At 41.5% G+C, this 19,657-nt stretch overlaps 1 protein-coding gene across 1 annotated transcript in view; it reads right to left on the reverse strand.

Moving 5' to 3' along the window:
* Positions 1-19,657, reverse strand: part of ERBIN (erbb2 interacting protein) — a 277,776-nt gene that overhangs the window by 19,863 nt on the left and 238,256 nt on the right. The window contains exons 15-21 of the mRNA XM_082263628.1: positions 18,452-18,551; positions 13,764-13,885; positions 12,498-12,656; positions 11,033-11,215; positions 8,302-8,419; positions 6,457-6,640; positions 3,676-5,161 (exon numbers count right to left, since the gene is read on the reverse strand). Coding sequence (XP_082119754.1) covers positions 3,676-5,161; positions 6,457-6,640; positions 8,302-8,419; positions 11,033-11,215; positions 12,498-12,656; positions 13,764-13,885; positions 18,452-18,551 — 2,352 coding nt within the window. The remainder of the gene's footprint in view (positions 1-3,675; positions 5,162-6,456; positions 6,641-8,301; positions 8,420-11,032; positions 11,216-12,497; positions 12,657-13,763; positions 13,886-18,451; positions 18,552-19,657) is intronic.

A 19,657-nucleotide genomic window follows, 5' to 3' on the forward strand; every position in this document is an offset into this window, starting at 1 on the left:
GGTATCAATTCCTTCATCCACCAGGAACTGGCTGCATACTCTCACCACATGAGGCCGGGCATTGTCATGAACCAGAAGGAAATCCAGGACCCACGGCACCAGCGTAGGGTCTGACAATGAATCCAAAGATTTCATCCCAACACCGAATGGCAGTCAGGGTGCCATTGTCTAGCCTGTAGAGGTCTGTGCGTCCCTCCATGGATATGGTCATGCTATACAATGTTACAGGCAGCATAATGTTCTCCACGGCTTCTCCAGACCCTTTCACATCTGTCACATGTGCTCAGGGTAAACCTGCTCTCATCTGTGAAAACCACAGGGCGCCAGTGGTAAAAGCCAATCGGGCTCCACGGTGCCAGGCAGTAAGCACAGGGCCCACTAGAGGACGTCAGGCCCTCAAGCCACTCTCATGAAGTCTGTTTCTGATTGTTTGGTCAGAGAAATTCATACCAGTGGCCTGCTGGAGGGCATTTTGTAGGTCGAAGGCAGTGCTCATCCAGATACCGGTCCTCCTGATGGGTTAAGGACCTTCTACGGCCCTATCAAGCTTTAATTACCACCAAAGCAGCTGAAACTGATTAACAACCCCCTCTGCCACTTAACTGACCAGATCAATATGCCAGGAGTTTAATTGACTTGATGCTATACTCTGAATAAAAAGTGTTCCTTTAATTTTTTTTGAGCAGTGTATATTTGTGCATAGTGAGGATGGTATTTAGATCAGAGGAGAGTGTAGCTTAGCTCTGAATCCAAAGCTCTGTAATTAGTGGGGAAAATACCTAGTTTATGTGTAAAAATTGGGGCATTTGTCATGGGCCAATTTCTATTGTGTTATTGTGACAACTATACTGTACACTACTCACCAATCATTGTCAAATGTACTCCAATACCAGAGTGGTGTATGTATTGTAGGGGGGCAGCAAGAAGAGGGGGTGGGGGTGTATGGATGGACAGAGCACCATTGACATGCAACAAAAATAATAAATTGTCATGCGACACTTATTTGGAACTTAAAACAGCAAATAAGTGTGCATAAAGAAATCGGCGTATATATTTCCATGTGCAATCTTTGTTAACTTCCAAAGAGTGTCCAGGGGTTCTACAGGCCAGAGCAAAGTTGAGGATTATTGGATTAATTAATTAATACGAGTAGAGATTAGGTTGGGTGTCCTCCAAACTCATCTCCACCCAAACTCGCTCTTTTATTACTCCAATCTGGACCGCAATGCCCCCCCCAGTTTACGTACATATAGGCAGCCTGCCTTTAGAAGCCATTTCATCTCTAAATATAACTAAAGTCAAAACTTTTTTTAGTTTTGGATCGCGTGAAGAGGGATTAGAACATCTGTCAGTTTTTATTGCTGTCTGTGTCCCCATTAGGGAGACTCACCCACTCTATTTGTCCTGTTTAGCATTATCATTGAAAGTGAAAGAAAATCCCAAATTTTGGGCTGTCCCCAGTAAGGTAACATTGAAGAAATCTTCTAATGGGGACACTCGTTCCAGTGACCTGGATGTCCCCAAAGAATTTCCTTAATTTGCAGGAATTTCCTGTTGCTTCCTGTTTGGCTATGGGACAGGAAGTGAAAGGAAATCTCCACAATGGGACACAGATGGTGAAAACAAAATCCGACAGGGGTCCCAACGCTCTTATGAGAAAAAAAAAAAAAAGTTTAGCCTATAGTTCTACCTCAATATTTAAATAGGGGCTGCATAATGAGAAGACATGAATGTGGCCCTGAACACTTGGTATAGAGATAAAAACAAACACATCATGTGCGCCTCATTCAAAAAGACAGTGCAGCGATCAGGCATCCAACATCTGTCATCACCGAATATCATATCGATTAACCTAATGAGCATAACAATAGTCTAAATATTACCCCTATGCCAGTATGGCAAAGTTATATACCATTTCAGATATTTCAAAGTTAAAATGAATCTAGAAAAATAAAATATAAAAAATGTTTTACAGAATCTCTGTCATTAAATGGAAGGGGTGAGGAAAATCTGTTGTAGTTATAAAGTAGTGATGCAACGAAAATTCAGTCGTCGAAAATGATCAGTCGAAAATAGTGTTTTCAGCGTTGTGCCTAAAGAAAAAAAAATAATGGCTGCCGAAATCACCCGCGATTTTACCTTGCTTACAGTGTGTTTTTCATAGATCATGTGACTCAAAAAATGCATAAAAAAAAAAAACGGAACAGTGCATATTTGATGCATTCTTGCTGCAATTTCTATGCGTTTCATTGAGGAGGTGCCTCAAATATGCACCAAAAATGCAGCAAGCAGGATTTTTAACACCACTTTAAAAAGTGCTGATAATAGCCGACAAATTCATATTTATTTAAATAATTGATATTAATTAAAAAGTCAAACATGATACACTTATTTTTACACTTACACATTTTTTAAAAACCGTCAACCAAGTGAATCCTGAATTTTCGGTACAAAAATTTTAATTTCGGTGCACCACTAGTATAAAGTGCAGACCCCAATAAATCCTTGCTGTTATGGCTGAACACTGGACCATTCTGACAGGCAAAGCTTCAGCACTTCCAGAAGTGCCAGAACATTCAAGATGCTTTCTGTGACACTGCGCAATATTTCCAGTCAGAATGGACAGGATTTAGCCATAACAGACATGGCTGCATCAGACAAACTCACCTCTGAATGCCTGCACTTAACTACAGCAGTTCTGTCTCTTAAATATACATAAATTAGACTCTGTATAATCATGGGGCAAAACTATTGCAGGTATAAAGTGTAGGCCTCACATGCATGCAGCCTCCAAAAAAACACCTTGCTGTTATGGCTGAACACTGGGTCATTCTGACAGGTAAAGCGTCAGCTCTTCCAGAAGTGCCAGAACATTCAAGATGCTTTCAGTCTCCTTCACAATTCTGCTAGTCAGTTAGGCTTTCCGTCACCATGATGGACCAATAGGAATGTGTGGGGACAGGAGGTACACTGCCAGAGAATATCCCCAGCACACCATGATCTCCAGAATATGCCCAAAGCTTTATTGAGTCATCACATTGTTACAGCAGAAGCAATGTCTTGGATCCTCACAGAACCCCTTCATCAGGCATGTGACATACCTGATGAAGGGGGCCTGCGAGGCTTTAAAACCTTGTTACTGCTGTAACAATGTGATCGCTGAATAAAGTTTTGGATCCATTCTGGAGATCCACTGTGTAAAGGGGAAATTCTCTCACTTTATCCTTGGTTACAGCCAGTGGTAGCTTCAGCACTCACTTACACACACAGCCATTTCTTCAGGAACATGTGGTTTGGAAGCTCAAGAGGTAAACTGCACAGAATTACCAGTCAGAATGGACAGGATTTAGCGATAACAGCCACGAGTGTATCAGACAAGAGCACCTCTGGATGCCTGCACTTTATAACTACAGCAATTCTGTTTCTTAAATATAAACCAGAATACTTCCATAAAACCAGCACAAACATTAGACAAGATTAAAATAAAATGGAGTGCTGTCCACAGTAGCCAATCAGACTTTCATTTTCAGATAATACAAATTTCCTAGTCAGAACTGACTGATATCTATGAGCAGCACAGGCTGGTCTTAACGGCATCACACCCAGTAGTAAGTGGAACTTCTGGAATTTAAGATTTTTTGAACAGAAGTTTTTATTTTAATTTTTCACTCTTACCTTCTCAAGCTTTTTCGCCTCTATGTGCCGCAAGACCTGCTCCCTCCAGTCATGAGGTACCTTACTCCTGCCTGGAGGGTCCAGTAAGGAGTGTTCAGAACTAACCCTAGCATTTGGTTTTTTGGGACTAGTCCGGGAGTAGTTGAAATCACTGACAGACATTGTTCTCTCAGGAATATCGTTAACGGAAGGCCGTGCACTCTGTGGTCTGGGCACATTAGGACCATCAATGCTATATGTCCTGGCTGAGAGCGGTCTCTGTGGGCCTGGTATCAAGTGTGAAGGTCTGCCCATTGAATGTATGTCCCTGTAAGTCATGTAGTCCCCTTCAGGTACGACAATCCTCCTTGCAGGCCCTGTATCGCCCAGGGACATAGAAGCGTTAGAAGAGACGCTGCCCTGTCTCTGCAGCGTGTTACGGCTTACTCCTTGATGGAGCCGATCATTAGGGGACATTGCCCATGCCTCCACGTGCCTTGGTCCCATCCTCTGGTGCACAGCATACATGTTACTGGCCCTCACATTGTTATGATTAGAAAAGTTCATATTGGCAGAGTGTTTGATGTAACTGGGGCTATCTACGCTGTCAGACATATGGAAGCGTGGAGGAGGTAAGGCTCCTTGATCCATTGAAGCCATTTGTTTCTGGTTCCACAAATTGTCTTTGGCTGAAGCACTACTGCTACTGTACTGAACATTATACTGAGGCACAGCAGACATTTGGGGACCTGGAGGACCTCTCATTGAGTATAGCCCTTCAGGGTTGTGGTTGGAATCAAATTTGAACACAGTTTTCTTTCCTGTGGATACCAGATCCGATGAGGAAGACGAACTAGAGAACACCTGCAATGGCTGATCATACAGTAAAGTTGCTGACTTGCTCCTAACAATATTCTGTCCTTCAGCACTTGCCGCTGCTGTCTTGCCAACATACGATGATTGTGGAGAGCCGCTGTCACTCAGGATGTCATAGATCCTTAGCTCTCCCATCTCAATATTGGTTATGCTGTGGGATTTCACAACATGGCCCACAGGCTCTCCCATCTGTGGAGACAAATCATCTGTGCTCTTTGAAACACACATGTCAAAAGAAGGCACTGAATCCTCTGACGCACTCCTGACAGGCTCACTCATATCTGGAGACATATCCTCATCTGCAGAGTGTCCATTAACCTTATTAATTGCACACATATTAGGGTAGGCCTCCTGTTTCTCATTATTGTTCAAAAATGCCTCTCCAGACCTCAACTCCTGTGGGATAAGCTGCCTCTTTGGCGTATCCGAATGCAAGCTTTCATCGTTTGTAAGGTTATTGTTTATGTTGATTTGGTTCAAGTTGTGTGGTTTGTCAATATTATTGACCCTCTTCTCTTGAGCCAAGTTCTCTTCACTGTCCAGTGATGGTATCTTGGTAATCTGTCTCTCACCAACAGCATTTCGTTTTCCTCCATTATGCAAAAGGTTGTTCAAGTTTTCATCTTCTTGTCTGTAAGCAGAACACAAGACTGTGAGGCCTAGTTTTACCTTGATTAAAGGCTGTGCAAACTTCTTAGCAAATAAATCTGTACTCAAAGCCAGCCAGGGCTGGGTCTACAGTATAAAAAAAAAAAAAAACATGCAGGGAACCAGTATTCCCTGTTACCTGAGCATGCTTCTGTACCACAAGTCACAACCCAGAAATACCATCTGACAGGTAGTGCAGAGAGGCAATGCAGGAGTAAACAGGGAAGGCTAGCATGTATTAGTTAGTCATTAGATTAGAATGATTAAACAGCCCACTCTATTTTAAATGTCACTATCAGTATACCCCCCCTTACATTAGTGGTCCCCATCAGAATGCCTCCTTTACATCAGGTGTCCCCATCAGAATGACCCCTTGCACAAAATGTACCCATTAGAGTGCCCCCTTACATCAATTGTGCCCATCAGATTCCCCCATACATCAATTGACCCCCATCAGAGTGCCCCCTTACATCAATTGTGCCCATCAGATTCCCCCATACATCAATTGACCCCCATCAGAGTGCCCCATTACATCAATTGTCCCAATCAGAGTCCCCCCTTACACAAATTGTTCCCATCAGCAACCCCCCTTACAATAACTGTTCCTATCAGAATGTCACATGGGTCAGTGCATACACTCCAATTAACCTGGGGGGGGCATAGCCAACCCCAGCAGCCCCCTAGATCTGGGGCTGGATGGAGCAAAAGAAAATCACTTTTTACTCTGTCAAAACAGTCAGTTTTGATGGGGAAATCCCTCACATTGTAGGGGGCGTGGGGAGGCACAGTCATAATTGCTAGTGGCTACAGCCGCTGACAATAATCACTTGAAAAAATCTGACACGACGATTGTACCCAAGTTGATTGAACGAAAACATGGGTAGAATCAGCCTTCCCATACACGGTTCGAATCTCAGCCAGTCCCTGCTAAAAACGGCTGATATTTGAACCCTCTATGGCAGACTAATTATCTGATACAGGTATACATTTTGCAGTTTTTATAGGTAAAAGCGATTTATCTGTTTGCAGAAATACAGCTAAAAGACTTTTTTATTATTTGCTTTTCATGAATTCATATTGTATATCATAATACAAGATGGCTAGAAAACATTCACTAATATAGCATCCAAAGATAAACTTTGTTGTGAGGGCTTGTACAGACGAGTGCTGGGTGCACAGTTCACCTTTCTATAGTTTTTTTCACATCTTCCCTGAGTAGGAATGCTGTCTTTCTTCTACATGTCTTAAGGCACAATAGTATCAATATTGCATACAGACCTTAATTTTACGCTCATTGCAATTCTGGATTCTTTTTCTGGCGAGCACAGGGAGGTATCATGGCTGCTGACAGTGTTCAATGAGACGGAGTCTGACATACGGGATGGTGAGGAGCAATTACTGTTGTTCTGATTGCTGTTTTGGGTAATTTCATCCGATAAAGAGTCTGCATCTTTAATATCATCTGAAAGCCAAAAGATCATGTCAGTCAGCATCAGGCAAGCTGCCAAAACACAATAAAAAAAAGTTTAAAGCAATTTAGCTAACAAAAGATAAAGGAAGTGGAAGACTGAGCTAATATTAAAGAAGAGTTCTGCGCACAAATCAACCACGTAACACTACAGCATTATTATTTATGGTTTACTAGCCTCTAAGTGCCTGGTACATGTGCAGCTATTAATTCTCATGCTACAACTGAGTAGGTCTAAGTAACAAAAAACCTGGACTGGAACCTCCCTTGCTCTCCTCTTTACAGACTGCGCAGACAATCAGCAAAATGTGGAGCAGGGACAGGCACATACACATAGTATGTGTTGATGTAAGGGGCTGAGCTGTATATAATGGAACTCCTCATGCAAATAAAATTGTTAGTGAATATTCGTGATTGCAGTCGTTTATTCTAATTTTTTTCTTATTTAATAATAAAGTGCAAAGAGCAATGTATCCAGCAAACTATGCCAAACAGGATTATATTAACAGTCTCATGTAATTAAACTAACGACTATTACTCACTATTTGTTACTAGCACTATGTGAACAAATGAACTTCTTTATATTGAACAAAGCACAAGATAAATTATGTTGAACAATGCACATAAGATAGTGGATGCACAGCAGCAATCAACAAACAAGGACTGCAGTGCCAACCATGACAGATGCTGCAAAATGTCTTCTTTTTAGCTGTAGAAATGGAGCCTTCTGACAACAATATTCATTGTTTTTTTGAGGCTGGGTTCACACTTGTGCGAAGCGTGAACCAACGTGGGTTCCCGCATCGCATGTCACTTACACGCAGTTCACACTGCTCTCTGCGAACCGCTGCAGGTGTCAATGGAAAGTTAATGACACCCCAAATTTGTTTGCAGATCGCAGTGCTAACTGTGAAATTGGTCAGGAATCGGATCGGGTGGGTGTGAATACCCATGCGATCCGATTCAAGTGCGGACCAAAAATATGGTCCTGCACCATTTTGGTCCGAATGTGATGGGAATTCAGCAAAACTGTATGTCTGAATTTGCATCGCACAGACATCGCATGTGATCTGCACAGTAATGCGGTGCAAGTCAAATGCAATGTCTGACATCACAATACTAAGAACCCAGCCTTAAAGTAGAACTAAAGGCAAAACCTTTTTTTTTTTTCATTTTGGATAGAGCAAGTAAGGGTTATAGCCCCTGTCAGATTTTTTGTCACTGTGTACTTTTGGGGAGATTTCTACACTTCCTACCCCATCTTCAAACAGGAAGTGAGAGCAAATCCCTGCAAATTAGGGGAATTCTTTGGGGACCCCCAGGTCAGCAGGACTAGTGTCTCCATTGGAAGATTTCCTGTCTATTACGTTTCTGGGGACAACCCAAAATTTGAGGATTTCTTCTACTTTCACTTTCAATGATAATGTTAAATAGGACAAAAAGAGAAGGTGAATCGGTCTTTGTAAAACTGCCTGTCACTACAACTTACACTGACAGTTTGTAGGAGTTTCTAATGAAATATCTGATCCTTTCTCTTCATAGACATTTTAACATGCGCTTCAAACATTCCAGCCACTATAAAGTCCACCTGTTACATGCAGCATTTGAATCTGTCAAACCACATGTTTTATTGGACTGTGTATGGCATAGCTCACCTTTCTTGTTGTTGCTTAGTGCCACCACTTTCGGTTGATTCATGGATGTCTCTATAAGTGGCGGCCGCATTTCAGCCATCTTCATCTCTTCATCACACGACAAATCTTCTGATTCCTGCTGCAACAATTAAAAAAAAAGGATTATTTTTAAGAAATATGGTTCGGAAATAAAACAAGGGTTCACTCTGTTGCCTATACACTGAAATGCTGAAACCGCAGTGATTTGGAGTAAATTAGAGTTGTTGCCCACAGCAACCAGGTGTTCTAACATTTCTAAAAAAATGCAATATGATTGCAGTGGTGACAATGGAGCTGTCCTCCTAACAAATCAAATATTTTAATTTTCCCACAGAAAAAAAAAAAAAAAAAAAAAGAACATCTGCCTGGGTATGGTTACACGGTTATAAAGGTTTTCAGAAATCATGTATCAAAATCTCAAAAGCAAGACTGAACTTTTCTTTGCCCCCACAGCAGTTTATCTAATTTACAAATCCCTGGAAAATGCCACCTGGAATCTGAAAAAGCATCTCTTGTTACTGACATTGTGATGAGGCCTGTTACAGGCTTGTAACTTTAGAAGTAATCAGTGTCCCCCTTTTATCTTCTAACTTTCACTGGTGGAATGAAAACGGAGAAGATAAATGAATGCCCAGGGCAACTTAAACCATTCGCCCAGACACATTCTGTCCTAAGGCCTTATTATACTGGTACTGTGCCTGAAAGAAGAGAATTGAGCTGTCTCAAAAGTTTTCTGTCTTTATCTCCCAATAAAAGGTTTCTGTTCTACTCTACAGTCCTTGCTTCTGTTATTAGCAGTCAGCATTCTACTAGTATGCTTCCTAGTTCATCTATAGCACAGGACATGTATAACAAAGCATAGGATGCTTTAAATACACCAGACTCTGGCATTCTTCTTTCAAATCTGCTGATTGTTGAGCAAAGTCTCTATTTAGGCTGTTCAATGCCAATCGGACTTTGCTATAAGTAAGCAGCTTACGTTTTAACTTTATTAAAGTGCAGTATAGCATTATCTTCATAAAGGATAACGCAGAAGCTTGGCACAGCTTGAAAGATGAGTTCAAAGACATCCGTACAATAAAATAGGGTAGTTGAAGATATGATCAATAGTTTTACAATCCTTTATTCAAGGTAGACAGGCTGTCAAATTGCTAGTAAGCAGGGCCAAAAATCATAGACAAAGAGAACTTACATGACAAATGAATAAGATTTCAGTAAAATGTGGCTCCACCCAATCATGTTTTGAAGATCACTTGAAACCTGCTTGTTGCTCACAATGAAAAAATAGGAAAGTGTCTCCTTTAAAAGTTTTAAATGTCTGGACTTTCAGGTCATGTGATCAGTCACTGGAAGCCCGCTCCACTGACTCCCTATTGTAAACCGGGATCGGGAGCGGTCCGTGAGAGAACAAAAAAATTACACAAGCTGTACACATACAATAGATTACCAAAAGTATTAGGACACCTGCCTTTACAAGCGCATTTTAGTCCGCAGGGGTCAATATTTAGTTGGCCCACTCTTTGCAGCTATAACGTCTTCAACTCTTCAGGGTAGGCTGTCTACAAGGTTTAGGAGTGTGTCTATGGGAATGTCTGCCCATTTTTCTAGAAGCGCATTTGTAAGGTCAGGCACTGATGTGGACTAGAAGGCCTGGCTTGCAGTCTCGCTCCAATTCATCCCAAAAGTGTTCTACCTGGTTGAGGTCAGGACTCTGTGCAGGCCAGTCAATTCGCTCCACCCCAAAACTTGCTCATCCATGTCTTTATGGACCTTGCTTTGTGCACTGGTGTGCAGTCATGTTGGAACAGGAAGGGGTCATCCCCAAACTGTTCCCACAAAGTTGGGAGCATGAAATTGTCCAAAATGTTTTGGTCTGCTGACGCCTTATAAATTCCCGTCACTGGAACGAAGGGGCCAAGCCCAAACACTGAAAAACAATCCTACACCATAATCCCCCCTCCACCAAATGATTTGGACCAGTGCACAAAGCAATGTCCATAAAGACATAGATGAGTTTGGGGTGAAGGAACTTGGCCTGCAGAGTCCTGACCTCAACCCCGAACCAGGTCTTTTTGTCCAACATATATATCGGCGAAAGTGCATATCGGCCCCCGATATATCGGTGTTGCCGATAATCGGTCAATCTCTAGTATGCACTATGGGTAAGAGGAGGCGGAAGGCATATTTTTAGGAATAGCTAGTATTAGCCTCATCTTCCACTTTAAGAAAATGAACTGAAAAACGGATATTGGATTTACATACACACCATACATGAAGCCTGCATTGGCAAAAAAGCTGTGAATAGCCACTGAAGCTGTATAGTTGCTGTTTTATGTCAACAGTTATTTTACATATAACCTTTACAAGTTTTCAGTTACTGCTATGCCAATCCTGCAGAAGGATAAAGCTATAGAACCACAATTGCTAAGACTTTTTGCTTTCCGCATGTTTCCCTGTTAACATGTTCCCCATTAAACTTTTTAGGCTCCAATTCCAAATGTCTTCCCCTCTTTACTACCATTTCTCATACATATAGAATGAGTCTCTTGTTCCTGTGTAACAAAAAATGCTATATGTTATGCTCTGGGTGGTAAGAGACGTATCCATTGTAGAGACATTCATAAACAAAAATTCTAAGTAATTTAGACTATGCTAAACTACTGAGGGCTATAAGATCAACAAGACAATGCTTTCTGAAGACACAAAGCCATACCTCAAGTGTCTCATCATGGTTGACAATGGTTTTTGCATTCCAGAAATTTTTAACAAGGTTATTCGACTGTGAATTTTCAATGCTATTTTGAGTTTCTGGATCACTTGCTTTCTGTATGCAGTTCCCGACAAGGAGCTTTTCCTTTTCTTCATCCTCGGGCTTAGCTGGAACAGACTCCGGCGTCTAGACATAAATAAAATTAAGCATGGGTAAAATAAAAGCTATTACAAAGGCAAATCACATTAAGATCAAGGTGTTGTTGAAGTAGATTTATGGGACAACAGACATTATGCATAACTTGATTTTTTTGAAATACTAATAAAATATTTTCCACCTCAGTTTAACTACTGATCAACAATACTCTGCAATACTCCACAGATGTTCTCAAAAAAGAAACAAATACCATTAAAAAACACACACATACAAACATCTGGAGTAAATAAGCTTAAAAGGAACGCATTGTGTCGTTTTCTACATATTTTAAATGTTTATTAAGATCAGGAGTGGAAAATAAAAAGGTTACATTATATTTATTTTTTTTTTTGTTGTGAGATAAATGTGAAATGCTGCATATTATACATTATGTCCAAGCAGCAGGTGGAGCTTTATACCGGTACTTCTTTTCACAAGTTTTCCAATATTTCCTTTGCTCCTTTTTTGTAAAAGAGTTACAAAAAGCATGCTAGCCCCCAGTTACTATTGGGGTATGTGTTAAGCAAGCACATTGGAGTCACAACATATACCTGTAATTTGAGAACCTCATCATATGAGGAAGACGTTTTAACTTCAATTGTTTCTCAATCAGGTAATTTGCTTTCCTGACTTAATCAGTATTAGGTAATAGTTCAAAGGAAAAAAAAAAGGATACCACATCATTATACTGAGAGTAGAATTATTCTAAAGTGCAGTATGGTTTGTATACTTTCTACTGTACCTTTTGACCTATCAACACACAGAAAGCAAAGGATTGGCCAACATCGAACTTAAAGCGGTGTTCCAGCCTCACCCCCTCCCCCTCCAAAAATTAAAAGTCAGCAGCGACACATACTGTAGCTGCTGACTTTTAATATTAGGACACTTACCTGTCCTGGAGTCCAGCAATGTCAGCACCGCAGCCAATGTTTCCATCGGCTGTCGGGTGCTGCCGCTGCCATTGCCGATGAGGGAACCCGGCAGTGAAGCCTTGTGGCTTCACGGGCAGGTCCCTAATGCGCATGCACAAAGCGCACTGCGCATTTGGATTGGCTTGGTGGCGGGGGAAGGAGGAGGGGCCAAACTCCCGGAAATGGGGAAGGGTACCTGTCAAAAACAGGTACCCGTCCCCCCCTCCCCCCTGAAAGGTGCCAAATGTGGCACCAGAGGGGGGGGGGGAGCAAATGAGCGGAAGTTCCACTTTTGGGTGGAACTCCACTTTAAATTCTTAAGTAGGCATGAGATGCAATATTCTACAGAATTAATATCTTACCTTCACTGCTGTGTCCTTCAGGAGAGGTTGAATTTCATTCTTTGGCTCTTTATTGGCCTCCTCTTCCTCTTTCAACCGGTGTACAATAGTCTGAACCGTTTTGACCATGTTCTTCAACTCATCTGGGTATGGAGTTGGATATCTCTTCAAATTTCCTTCCTGGAGTACAGAAGATCATACAATTGAAATGAAGATACTCACACAATGTGTTGTAGTATATATTCTTGCTAAAAGGAACTTAGCTCACCTAAAAACTAACACCCCAGTACAAACTGAAATAAAAAATAAAAAAATCTACCACCTGCTAGGACTTTTGATTTTATTCTGCAATGCAACTACCTAAACCTTTACACACTAGCAGCTTTTGTTTGTTCAACCGAGTAGGCTGAATAAAAAAAAAAAAAAAAACTGAACAGCCCGAGAGGAGCCACTGTACTAAAGCCCTGTACGCAGGAGCCAAACATTGGGTGATATCGACCTGTTCGATAGAATTGAACATTAGTCCAATGGGTACGGCAGCCGATCTGGTTTCTGTCAAAGGGGCATGACCGAAAAAGGTCTGCTGATTGGCATCAGCGTTCTCAGCCAATGAGGGAGATTACTGTACTAACATCGGATAATTAGTACAGCAGCTCCTCTGGAGCCCTTCAGTCTTTTTTTGTTTAGCCTGCTGGGATGAACGAAAAAAAACTGCTAGTGTGTACAAGGCTTAACAATTCAATTTTAGTACAGTGATCTCCCCCGCTGAGCTATTGTGTTCTGACAGGGGGAAAATACCCCCGCCAGAAAACACCAGTCGGTACTCTTAGCCACTGGCTAAAAAGGGCTAATTTAGATGCGGATTGACACACCTTTTTCAGTCATGCCCCTTCCACAGAAGGCAGTACACACAGGCTGAATGTCGGCTGGTTTCTATTGAATTAGTCGATATAGCCCGATGTTCGGCCTGTGTGTACGGGGTTTGAATTAACCTTGTTGCTAGTAATCTGGTGTGTCAGGTACACTTGCTGAGCCATATGAAATTACATGCTATTAACTCCACCCACTGTAAAAAGGAGAGAGTGTTATATAGTAACTGCTGTGGGCCAAGAATATATAGTTATATATTCTTAAATCAAGATTGCCAAAATGTTATTTGTATGGCCAGCATTAGTTTTCATTAGGGCTTTAAAGAAAAAGCCATACCTCATTAATCAAATCATTAATATTGTACATTTAACACTTTATATTCCTCCAAGCATTAAAAAAAAAAAAAAAAATACAGACCCGTGCAGGAGCTTCTCTCTCATCCTTGTCTTCGTCACACTCAAAGGCAACCTGAGCCCTCTGCTTCCGTTGTTCTTCCCATAAAGAGGGGTTGAAACTCTCATTGTCAGAGGAGAAGATAACTACCAAACAAATACAAAGACCATTAATCTCACTCAAAACAAAATCTAGGACTAATGGCAGGACTACTATTCACAGAAGATTTAGAACACATAGGCAGAAAGGTTGTTGTGGTTCATTTTTTTCTTTAAGTAGGTAGCTAGGCCTTTGGTATAGCTATCCTTAAAATTAAATTGACAAGTGAACTACTTTAACATGTCTAGCTCTGTTTTAAATGAATGTTACAGTTGTATATCGGCTTTTGTGTCAGTTAAAGGAAACCTTGCATAAAAGAAACATGAAGACCGGCATTGATCTCTCCATTTGAAAAAGGCTGGTTGCCTGTGCGTCTTGCTGACCCTATTGCTTCAATACTTTGAATTACTGACCCATCAGAATATTAATGTTTCTCCTATGGCTGGAGTCACATCATACAACTGTATGTATACCTGTATGTTCCACGTCTGTCAGGCAGCTGGATCCTGTAGAAATCTTCTGTGCAGTGATGACAGGTTCTCTGACTGTTGCTGAACTTTTAGCGCTGAGGGAGTTAATAGCACTGAATCATCTGTGAACTGCAGTTAAAAAGATCTGACAGGGACACATCCCTTCATTTACTGAGAAAAAAACCTGTGCATTGATTACACTGCATGTAACCCTATCTATGAATGGGGGATAGAATCTTATCATATCATGCTTTCCTATTCAGAAATCGTTCACTGGCTTTTCTCAATGGATGAGAGGGGAGGAGGGGAACGTTTTTTTGCTGAAGCTCACAGAAGACTCCAGGCCATTTATTCTCTCAATGCCGCATGTTCAGCACCAGGAAGATGACCGGGCATCCCATCATTTTTTCTACAGAATCCAGCTGCCTGCATGACGTTGTTACAGGTAAGTGATGCAACTGCTGTCAATGGAGAAAAATTTATTATTGACTAAATTTCAGCTTTAAAGAAACCCTGACCTGCTACCTGTAAAAGAAGACCATAAAAACCTCACTTTTTCCAGTGCCCGCTCTATTAAACATCGCTCTGTTCAGGAATTCTCATCCCCTAAAGTCCGATGAGAAACTGACACTCCCAGGAGTGCTTCAATCCTTGTGTCCCTGCAGCTCTCACTGGTTCGTACCTCTCCTGTCTTACAGTGACCTTGCGGTCAGAGGGAGCGTACTAAGATACCAGAGCACCAAAAGAATTAGATCTATGCTCTAAAGCTTTACCAGAAGAGAAGACCACAAGAGAATAGTAGATCGCACATAATTCGTTTTTTACAGATTTCCCCGCAATAACACTTAACTCCCAGTACATGAATGTTTCTTGCTAAAGATGTGTTAAGTGCCACTTCAATGATTAAAAAAAAAGTGCCACGAATTTGAAACCTCTGGTAGGAGCCAGTCTTAGCTCCCACTTAGGGTGCAAAGGCATCTGGATGGGGGTGTACATGTTCCATGGCCACCAGAGATGTATAGTAACAAAGTAGAACTACTTAAGTACTGTACTTAAGTACCGAAATGCGGTATCTGTACTTTCCTAGAGTAGAATTTTTTTCTCCTACTTCTACTTTTACTTCACTACATTTTTTCGATGATTTCGATACTTCTACTCAAGTATTTTTTTTTTGTGCTGCATAGTTACTCGTTACTTTTAAAAAAATTACCACTGCCAGAACAGTAGATGGCAGGTTGCATAAAGCTCAAAAAAATGTGTATAATGTCATTTGTAAATCAGCGCATACGAAAATAAAGGCTGTGTATAATAAAAGCTGCTATACCAAATCTTTCCAATAAAAAGAAAATATGAAACAAACAAATAAATGGTGCTACAGCGCTTAAAGTGCATCAAGAAACTACTAACAAACACAGGTTAATCATTTGAATAAATCATTTGAAATAATAAAAACAATATGATGTTCAAACTTTTGACTTATTTCTTTAATAACTACATAACACAGTACTTGTACTTCTACTTTCAGTACTTGAGTAGAAATTTTTTTTCAAAACTACTGGTACTTTTTACTTTTAGTACTTAAGTAGCAAATTTTTTGAAAAAACTACTTGCAATACTTAAGTAAAAAAAATGTTGAATACTTTAGTACTTCTACTTAAGTAACTTTTTCTGCGAGCACTTCCACTTCTACTCAAGTAATTTTTTGATCGAGCACTTGTACTTTTACTCAAGTAGAAATTTCGAGTACTTTATACAAGTCTGATGGCCACAATGCTTTGATTCGTGGCCAAAGCAAAAACTCTTCACTTTCTATGAGGAGTCCCACTACTGAATGTGACCCATTCAAGTGATTCGGGCTGCCCCACAACTGCTCTGCAACCATGTGTAATGCACATTGTTGCAGTGTGGTGGTGCACTATTTACAATGTTAAAACAGGTGGTCGGGAGGCGACATATTGACCCCTCACTGCCTGTCAAATGTCTCTGAAATGCAATCCACCACAGGCCACTTTTTAGAGGAGTCGCAAACACTGCCGCATGTGTAAACCTAGCCTATGTAGTTCCTTTGAAATCACCGCACCTGTTCTGATCAAAAATCAAAATACAGAGATAAAAATCCAGCTTGGCCTTTATTCGCTCTTGTCCGTCTGGTAGATAATGATTAATCTGCATTGTAAACATCTAGCATACCAGTCTGCAGTGACAGGGAAACCAAATGCAGTGGATTGTTATCTCAGAACAAAGCAAAATTCTATAACTGCTGGAGCATGAAATATATTCCTGGCTGCATGGGAATATCCACATGATGGAACAAGTATAACCACTTGAGCTCCGAAAGGATTTACCCCCTTCATGACCAGGCCATTTTTTGCTATTTAGCACTGGTATTTTTGGTGGTATTTTATTACCACTGGGTTTTTTTTTGCAATCTAAATGAAAATTAGAAAAAAAAGTTATATATTTTTTACTTTCTGCTATAAAACATATCCAATAATTTTTTTTTTAAAAAATCGAATTTCTTTATATATCTTTATTTTAGCCAAAATATATTGTTGGTAAAAAAAGAAACAAAACAAAAAACTGTACATTGATTGGTTTGTTAAAGCGTCTACAAACTATGGTATATAGATTAGAATCTATTTTTTTCTTCTTTATACTACCAATTGCAGCAATTTAGGACTTAGAGTGGGACTGCGGTAGTGCAGCAGGCAATCTGACACTAACTGACGCTGAGGTGGAACTGACTGACTACCACTGACATCACCAGTGACATTATTACAGTGATTATACTATACACCATCACTGTACTAATGACAATGGCATGGAAGGGGTTAACATCCAGGGTGATCAAGGGGTTAAATGTGTGCCATCAATGTGTAATGTGTGTGTTATGTGCTGCTTTTACTAACATATCTCTTTGTTTCTTATCCCTGCTTTGCAGAGAGAGAGGATTCCCTCTGTACATAGCCCCGTGTTGATTGTTAACACAGGGCTTTGGGCTGTTATTGGACAGCGCCAATCAGCAGGTCCCAGCCATGAATCATTGGCCAGGACTTGCTGACAGGCTACCGCTCTGTACAATTACAGTGGATGTCGACAGGAGGGAATGTGCACACCCTAAATCCGAAAGCAGCCAGCAACGTACCAGTACATCGCTTTGCCTGCACGGACCGCCTATCCGCAGTACATTTAGGGCAGGCAGTCTGAAAGCAGATAATATCCATACTAAAAACAAGACAACCTAAACTTTTTTTCCCAAGGATTAAAATATTCTATTCCCATGTTCTTTAACATGTTTTTGCTCAAAAATCTCTTCAATGCCATACTATGAGCTTGTATATCTAAGCCTATGTATAGTGGGCTGAGTAACTTTCTTTCATCTTGTAGTTCCATTATCGTTGAGAATTCATAATTCCCACCTATCTTTAAGCCTTCATCCTACTTCTACAACTAAGACTTTTCCTACTTGTTAACCATGACCTGGGAATTTAGCTGCAGAGTACAAGTGAATTCTGGTTCACAATAGTGTGATTTCGGTTGCAACTTGAGAATCGCATGACAAAGGAAATCACATTACTTCAATAGTGTCTGTTCACATCAATGCAAGTCAGCAAGGAGCAATGCATTCTATGCATTAAGATAAAAAAAAAAACTTCTGTGTGCAGCAGCTCCCCTCAGCCCCTCTAATACTCACCTGAGCCCATCTCTATCCAGAGATACCACAGAAGCGTCTCAGCTGCCTTGGACTCCCCTCCTCATTGGCTGAGACAGGGGTGGGGCCGTGTCATTGGTCCGTGTCTGAATGGACACAGGGAGCTGTGACTCAGCTCAGGTGCCCCCACAACAAGCTGCTTGCTGTGGGGACACTCAACAGGAGGGAGGAGCCAGGAGCGTAGAAAAGGCACCCGAGAAGAGCAGGATCCAGGCCACCCTGTGGTAAACCAACTGCACAGAGCAGGTAAGTATAACGTGTTTGTTATTTAAAAAAAAAAAAAAACTAAAAAAAAACCCTGAGACTTTACAATCAATAACAGATTTTACTCTTTAGCATTTATCTAAACAGTTCAATGCTACTCAAATGAAAGTGGTAAGAGACACTATAATGCTTCAAATATGTTGTGGCCCCACACCAGTTGTCCTTACCGTCATCCGTTCGTGGTTGTTGAGGGAACATATAGTTAGTTAGAACAGTTTTCTGAGAATCTGGATCAGTCTCCTTCTGCAGTGGTATGAGGGGCTTGGACTGCAAATAAACATATTTTATGAACGATAAGTAGTATTAAAAAATGTTAATTTCAGAAGTGTTTCAATAAACCAATGCTTCTAAAAGGCTCAAATTATGAAAAATAACGAATGAAAAATTATCGGACGAAGATACATTAAAGCTATACATACACTACTTGAAGTTTGGCCTATTCCTGCAAAATTAACTGCAATTCAAGCAATGAGTGGCTCTGTCGATTGAGCCAGGTGGAATTTTTTTTTGGTGAAACAGTGACTGCATACTATCAGATACTGTTACTGTTTGGGTACTCAGGCAGTTATGGGTGGCTGTGACTGTCTTAATACAAGAGCCAACAGTGCAGATCCTCCAAGCACGAGGCACTTGAGTGAAAGCAAATGTAGCTTAAAAAGAGCACCAGTACAAACGTTATACAGTTTCCATTAGAAGAGCGTTCCTGTGGACACCCTCACCCGTACTCCAGGTAAGTGCACTGGTCTCGGGGGGGGGGGGGGGCCACACTGCATTGAAGGGGGCACGCACGCTGGTCACTGCATTGAAGGGGGCACGCACGCTGGTCTCTGCATTGAAGGGGGCACGCACGCTGGTCACTGCATTGAAGGGGGCACGTACGCTGGTCTCTGCATTGAAGGGGGCACGCACGCTGGTCACTGCATTGAAGGGGGCACGCACGCTGGTCACTGCATTGAAGGGGGCACGCACGCTGGTCACTGCATTGAAGGGGGCACGTACGCTGGTCACTGCATTGAAGGGGGCACGTACGCTGGTCACTGCATTGAAGCGGGCACGTACGCTGGTCACTGCATTGAAGCGGGCACGTACGCTGGTCACTGCATTGAAGCGGGCACGTACGCTGGTCACTGCATTGAAGGGGGCACGTACGCTGGTCACTGCATTTAAGGGGGCACGTACGCTGGTCACTGCATTGAAGGGGGCATGTACGCTGGTCACTGCATTGAAGGGGGCATGTACGCTGGTCACTGCATTGAAGGGGGCATGTACGCTGGTCACTGCATTGAAGGGGGCATGTACGCTGGTCACTGCATTGAAGGGGGCATGTACGCTGGTCACTGCATTGAAGGGGGCATGTACGCTGGTCACTGCAT

Source organism: Pelophylax lessonae, assembly GCF_965119305.1.
Source record: "Pelophylax lessonae genome assembly, chromosome: 1".
NCBI lineage: Eukaryota > Metazoa > Chordata > Amphibia > Anura > Ranidae > Pelophylax > Pelophylax lessonae.